This window comes from Argentina silus, assembly GCF_951799395.1.
Source record: "Argentina silus genome assembly, chromosome: 11".
NCBI classification, from domain to species: Eukaryota; Metazoa; Chordata; class Actinopteri; order Argentiniformes; family Argentinidae; genus Argentina; species Argentina silus.
In genome coordinates this window covers 20,316,605-20,324,104 of record NC_139665.1, presented here as the reverse complement: position 1 = coordinate 20,324,104, position 7,500 = coordinate 20,316,605, and the positions used below count along the sequence as shown (strand labels likewise).

The following is a 7,500-nucleotide window of genomic DNA, read 5'->3' as shown; positions in this document are numbered from 1 at the left end:
AATGCAAAAATAGGGGGGGGGGGGGTGATTTAGTCGAAAATGATAGCCACTATCGATAGCCTCTTTGGGCTATTTGACAGTCATTGTTAGCTTTGCCTATTAAAATGGTGGCTTTTTTCTGATGTGTTCCCTTTTCTGTGTGTGTGTGTGTGTGTGTGTGTGTGTGTGTGTGTGTAGATTGACAGGGTTCCAGTTGCCCTCGCCCATCGTGAGTACAGGCCCGAGGCTCACACTGTGGCTGCTGTCGGACTACGCTGTCAGCGGACAGGGCTTCAAGGCCATCTATGAAGGTAAGGCGACTGCTGTAATACTCTGAAATATCATATGCTGTACCATAACAAATGAGTGAACACTCATTGAAGTATACGTGCCTATTCCTACAAGTCCAGCTGGTCTCTGAGTCGAGCAGGGGAGGTTGGTGGAGGTAGAAATCGGAGGACGGGGCTCATTGTAATGCATGGAATGGAATGAGGAATGGGATCAACCACGTGTGTTAGATATCATTCCTCATTCCATTCCATGCGTCACAATGACAGATGAGAGAGCATACGCAGTACTCACCTGATTAGATAAATAATACAACTCCAAAGTATAGGACCAAGGGGACCATTCACGCAGGCTATAGATAGATAGATAGATAGATAGATAGATAGATAGATAGATAGATATATAGATAGATAGATAGATAGATAGATAGAAACTTTATTTATCCCTAGGGGAAATTCAGGTTCCAAGTAGCTTACAGACATAGAGACATCACACATAACATACACATAGAACATACAACATAAGCAGGATTGTAAACAGGCGAGGTGCAGTTGTAAACTTAAAACCCCTGAGACATTGATCGTCATCCTGTTTGGTTACACACACGTTGAGAACATTTCTAACGATATTCCAGAGTTTCCACTCCTCTCAACTCCTTCTCTGTTCTCTCTTGTGTGTACATGGATGTCCAGGGTTCTCTGACTGCACTGGGCTCTGTTCTTCAGTTGGGGCCTTTTAGCCTCTCATCACTGACCAGTGAAACTTTCTCCCAGCATCTTCTGATCATACGGTTGAGCTGAAATATCTAGAAACAATAGTTAAGAATAGTGCAGTAATAATAAAAATAATAATAATAATAATAATAATAATAATAATAATTATACATAGTACCAGTAAGTGTGCTGTATGCCCTGCTCAATGTGTCCATTACAGCACAGGATTATCAGTGTGTGCTAGGCTAATTATATTCATATGCATGGATTGATTTAGAGCCAGGGAATCTAGCTAGCTTAGCGTCTCTTTTCCTAGTGCCTGGCTGGCTTGCTGACTGGCTGGCTGGCTGACTGGGGCCTTGTCTGTCGTATTTCTTCAGATGAAGAGTGCTTTATGACCCATTAAGTGATGACATTAATGACACGCTCCAAACCCACGTAGGAGAAATGACGGGCAGAGGACTAATTAGTCTAATTACCTGATGGGAGACCGTTGGAATGTGGGAATGTGGGAATGTGGCTCAGCGGTTCCGTGGCAGGTACCTCAGGCCCCGGAACAGTGTTCCCTGCATACGCAAATGTAGAACAAATGAATGGAGCAAACGGGAAATTCTTCCTCTCCACAGGGAGTTCATTTAGAGGATCATGTCTTGTTTCTTCACATGTTGGAAATACCATTTTGCACAGTGTCAAGATTTGATGACATGATTGGTCTTTTACAGGCAATGTTCAAAGAGTGTGTCCCGTTTTTTCCAAAGTGGCCTCATTACCTCAATTTCCCATTATGAGTGAAGAGAAGCAGTATTGCTCGTCTCTGTCAAAGTTAGCTTACTTACTGTAGTTATGTGAGAGATAAGAATGATGATATATAATGTTGACAGACCTATTTAACATGTCGTGACGTGACAAGATTTTGGTTAGCACGGTAGCATTCTAGCAAGGCTTTCAGATGTGAGCTTTTATCCCTTATAAAATGACACTCTATTCCCCATAAAGAGTAGAGAGCTTTAATGTGTGGAAGAGGAGACCATTTGAAACGCAGCCACTCTCTCTGCTTCAAGCCTTCCCAGGCTCACCCCCTCTGCGTCAGACCTGAGGAGAATACCAGAGTGTCCGTTTGTGTGCTTTACTCCAAGCTGGGTCAGAGTCGTTAATGATATGCAGTAAATGAGAGTCGTGAGATATTGAGCTGCTCTCTCACTCTCGCGGCTAAGTGAATATGTAATCGGGATCCTGGGAGGAGGTGGCTAAGTTGGGTCATGGCTGTGGGTTCTAAAGATTAGGTTAAGGGTTATCAGACCTGTTCCGTACATACCGTAGGGAAATCAGTGTGTCACAGTAATTACATGTCACCCCCGTCACATGCGAGGCGAGAAGCCAGATTGAACTGCACCATGTCGCCTTACTGTACAGACATTGTCAGGCTGACACCTTAATTGCAAAAAGACCTGGATGTATGAAAGGCCTGCTTTCGTCCTGGGAAAACTCCAGAACCGTATCAGTATATCACATCCAGTGAAAGATAAGGCACACACACACACAGACACACACACACAGACACACACACACATACGCACATACTCACACACTTTACCCCGAGACACCCAGATAAACTTCAGTAGAATATATACTCTCCCCATACTAGACAAAGTATTTCTGAGGCCATTGTTCCTATGATCTGTGCACTCTATTCTAAGTATTGTTCATGCCATTGTTATGTGTGTGTGCGTGTGTGTGTGTGTGTGCGTGTGAACGTCATCACACTGTCATTGGTGGCTTCACAACACAACACAACCCTCTCCTCTTCCCCTCTCGCTCTCTCACTCCGCCTGCCTCCTCCCGGTCCTCCTGTGAAGCAGAGGAGAGAAGGGAGGTAATGGTTCTGAACGATCCCTCTGCCTCGTCTCTTTACACCTGGAGTTTGCCTTTTATCCCTCCAAAATACAGCACCGTGTGTAATGGTGAAACATTAGCTGAATCACGAGCAGTTAAGCAATTATGCCAATTAAGCCTGCCTCTCACTGACTCTGGGACTTCCACTCCTCCCACCACCCCCCCCCCCCCCCCACCCTGTCACACACACACACACACACACACACACACACACACACACACACACACACAATGCACTGTGTAATTTATATTTATTTAAAATTATTCTAATTTATAGTGTACATGCCCCATACCCATTTCACAGCCTCTAGCCTCATTGCCTCTTAGCTTTACATAATTTATTGTTTTATTAACTTTTATACGTTTATTTTTGCTATTGTGTTCATATTTTGCTATTTTGTTCATATTTTTGCTCGCTATATATTGTTTTTTATGTCCCATGCACCAACCCCCCCCGAGTCAATTTCCTGTATGTGCAAATATACTTGGGCAAATCAAATAATTCTGATTCTGATTCTGATCAGTAACCTCCCATATCAGCCCCTTTCACAGCCATCACTCTTCAAACACAGACACGCACACAGACACACGCACACAGACACACACACACACACACACAGAGATACACATACACACACAGACACAGAGATACACACACAGACACAGAGATACACATACATCTGAGGGGAAATAAGTTGGAAGAATCCACCCATGTCATCCTCTCAGGTTCCTCTTCAACCCAGGTTTTGTCAAATTGAATGGCCATTTAGAGTCTTAATGGGGGGGTTGTGTGTGTGTGTGTGTGTGTGTGTGTGTGTGTATGTGTGTGTGTGTATGTGTGTGTGTGTGTGTGTGTGTGTGTGTGTGTGTGTGTGTGTGTGTGTGTGTGTGTGTGTCTGACATTTGATTGGCCTTTTGTTGAGCCGGCTCTGAAAGCTGTTCATATAATTCATGACTGGTCTCCTACTCAAATCATGTAACAGGGGCGTGTGATGAGGGGAGGCAAGGGAATCATTTGATTAACCGAATACATTCATTTTTTCATGTAAGAAGCAATAATCAAACTGCTTAATGTCAAGAAATATGAGAGAATAATACACAGAGTGTATTGTAATTAGCAAATATTGTTGTCCTTAGTTGTGATTCCAACCAGTGATGTGCGGGTTGCAAGGCAAGGTGTTAAAGTTGGAGGGTCTATCTATTCTTTAACCTCTCAAAGTGAATGCCTAATACTACCTTACTGCCACACAATTCAAAGTTAATAAAGATTAACTTCTTACGTATGTCACGCAAACTCACTTACCCTCACATAGCGTTTTTAATTTTTTTTATGTTTCATCCAAAAAACTCACTCATGCGTCAACCAGGACACACAATTGGGAATGTGTATACGATTGCATGCCTTTGCAACTGTGTTGCACGATTCTGTGCAATTTGAACTAAAGGGCTCCCTCTTCTTCTGTCATCCCTCCATTTTTCCCTCCATGCAACCGTCAACACACCATACTGTCCTGTAGTCACTGTTCTGCTCTCTCTCTGCACTCCTTTCCCTCCCACTGCCTCGTGGTGGGGGTCCTGTGGCTGTATGGCCCATTAAATCGCTCTGTGGATCCTGATAATGAGCTCTGGATGCCCACAGATCTGCACTGTGCCCAGACTCCCACCCTATACACAGGGGGGGCCAGAGTGCCCAGAGATGGTGTGGAATGAAGACAGTCAGAGAGACAGATGTCCTTTTTCATGCACATGTTGTGTCATATTTTCAGTCACTTTCATTCTGTCTGATGTATTCTCAACTCATAATTACACTCTGATTTGGCTCTATTCTCTCTTTGCGCTTATTTGGCTCTATTCCACCCCCCCCCCCTCTCTCTCTCTATATATATATATATATATATATATATATATATACACACACTCACCGGCCACTTTATTAGGTACACCTGTTCAACTGCTCTTTAACACAGCTATCTAATCAGCCAATCACATGGCAGCAACTCAATGCATTTAGGCATGTAGACATGGTCAAGACGACCTGCTGAAGTTCAAACCGAGCATCAGAATGGGGAAGAAAGGTGATTTAAGTGACTTTGAACATGGCATGGTTGTTCGTGCCAGACGGGCTGGTCTGAGTATTTCAGAATACTGCTGATCTACTGGGATTTTCACGCACAACCATCTGTAGGGTTTACAGAGAATGGTCCGAAAAAGAAAATATCCAGTGAGCGGCAGTTCTCTGGGCGAAAATGCCTTATTGATGCCAGAGGTCAGAGGAGAATGGCCAGACTGGTTCGAGATGATAGAAAGGCAACAGTAACTCAAAGGTTGGTGGTGGTGGTGTAATGGTGTGGGGGATATTTCCTTGGCACACTTTGGATTTGATTTGTCTATCTCCTATGATTTAAATAGTTTGTTCTGCATGGCTTAATGAGAAGATAAATAACAATGGACTTAATGCGTGGCTAATTTACTGTTGTGGTAGAATGTGAAGCATATCCTACTCTCTGAATAACTACCAGCCATTCTGTTCTTCTCTAAATATATCACCTCCATTCACATAAGCTCCCCTCTTTGTTCTTGCTCTTTTGTCTGAGAGAAACACTGTCTTCACTCTGTCCTACTTACAAGGGGATGCTCAACCTCACATATCAGTGATGGGTCCATGCATGAGGCCAATGTGAGACCCCATTTATACATGTTATTAACATATGTCTTGCATTCCGATACTGTCCACATCCTGATTGTGTCCACATGAAAAGACGTAGGTGTAAATTGAAAAAAAAAAATATACACATTTGATCAGATCTAGCAAAAGCATCAGAGATGGATCAGGATTGTCAAACAGATATCCATTATGAACCGGCAATACAAAGGCTCAGAATGAAAAATATGTGTGGGAGTCGTCCTTGAACAGCCATATGGCTTTCTTTCACAAAAGTGGAGACAGTGTGGTGGTGGTGGTGGGTGGGTGTGTGTGTGTGTGTGTGTGTGCGTGCGTGTGCTCGCGTGTGCGCGTGTGCGCGTGTGTGAGTTGATATTCACTTCCAAAAACACTCCAAGCAACTTGTAGTCAAGTCCCATATCGTCTGCAGCATATGGATCCCCTCAGTGGATCCATTCCATACCATCGTGACGACAACACTTAGTCTTACACATGATGAAATGCACCGTATTAAATATTAAATGGTGCCATATGCAGTGACAAACTTGCCACCTGTTGCCCTGACAACCAACAGAGCAGACCCAGTGCCTTCCTAATTTCCCCCAATGGGACGAAGAGCTACAGTGGAATATTGGAACTGGGCAGGCTGTCTGAGAGAGAGTGGGTGGGTGAGGGGGCTATCTGGCAGTTTGCTGTCTCAGGGTTCCAAGTTCAGATCTGGTTGTGTGTTCATAGCTGATATGCTTCTTCTTATTCTCTTATTCACTTGTAAGAGTTGGCAATCAATGCATTGGAGATTGACCAGCTTGGAACAAATGCGTTGTACTTATGACAGTTATGTAATATTGATGATAAGGTTTGCAATGAGTCATAGTCAATGCATTCTTAAATGTTATTAAAGTAACTCCTCCGTAACTCCTCCATCCACAACAAATGCAAAGCTCTCCCACTTGGGTAATGCACAGCTGCCATTTTGTGTCACATTAGATTGTCTACAACAGTGAGGGGGCGACTGATTGTGCTCATTGCTACCTTTGTTTGCTCGTGAATAATGCTTTAAAGGTCCAGTATGTAACATTCCAGCTGTCTAAAAGCTTCTTTATGGTTGTAATGACTACAGTTAATCGGTAGCGATCAGGGAATGAGATCCTTTGAAAGAAATATTTCATTTACGAAGGCTGTCTTGGTCGGAAAAGGCACTTTTTAAAATGAAGTGTCCTACCCTACACTCTTCTGGTCTTTTGAGGAGTCAAATTTGAAAGGCTAAAAAGAAGTTTCAGGGGGAATCCTTGCCCCAAAAAATTATGCGGTCCGTATAAACACAACTCCAGGGTTTACATTAACAGACGATATCGTCACGCTTCCGGCGGTAGGCACAATCGACCAGTGGCCGTGTGCGCTGTCACACCGCATGGAAGTGTGAGGATATCGGTTGGTAAAGTACACCATGTCATGGGTTAATGCTTCCTTAATCCCCCCCCCCACAGAGAGGCAGCAGTGTGTTGGTGTGAGGAATCAGACCCGCTGGGCTCTCCTGTCCTATCCATCCTGCTATCTGCTATCTTAGTCTCCAGGGAGAGAGAAGGCTTTTAGCTGTGTCTATCATTAAGAACAATTTACCTGCTAGTTACATGGAAATTAAGTGCGATAAAGGTTATTAAATAGTTACTGCATAATGATTACCTTTTTGCATCTTTGGAATAAATTACAATAAAACATCAGTCATTACTGTTCCATTAGGGATCAGGGCCGGTACTTATCAAGCCTCTCAAAGTAGAAAAACAGCACATAATTGTATTTAAAAAAAAAGAAAAAGAGATTGACGCACATTTGGTCATACTTTTACGGTATAAATAAAAAACAGGTCTGTCACAGATAACCATTACCAGTGCAATACCTTCAACATGAATTAATAACAGCACTACATATCATCTGAATATTTGATTGATTTCCCCACCACTCAGC

At 43.2% G+C, this 7,500-nt stretch overlaps 1 protein-coding gene across 1 annotated transcript in view; it reads left to right on the top strand.

Moving 5' to 3' along the window:
- Positions 1–7,500, top strand: part of csmd2 (CUB and Sushi multiple domains 2) — a gene marked incomplete at both ends in the record, with an annotated part of 212,746 nt that overhangs the window by 29,656 nt on the left and 175,590 nt on the right. The window contains one exon of the mRNA XM_083680039.1: positions 178–290. Within this exon, the coding sequence (XP_083536165.1) occupies positions 178–290 (113 nt within the window). The remainder of the gene's footprint in view (positions 1–177; positions 291–7,500) is intronic.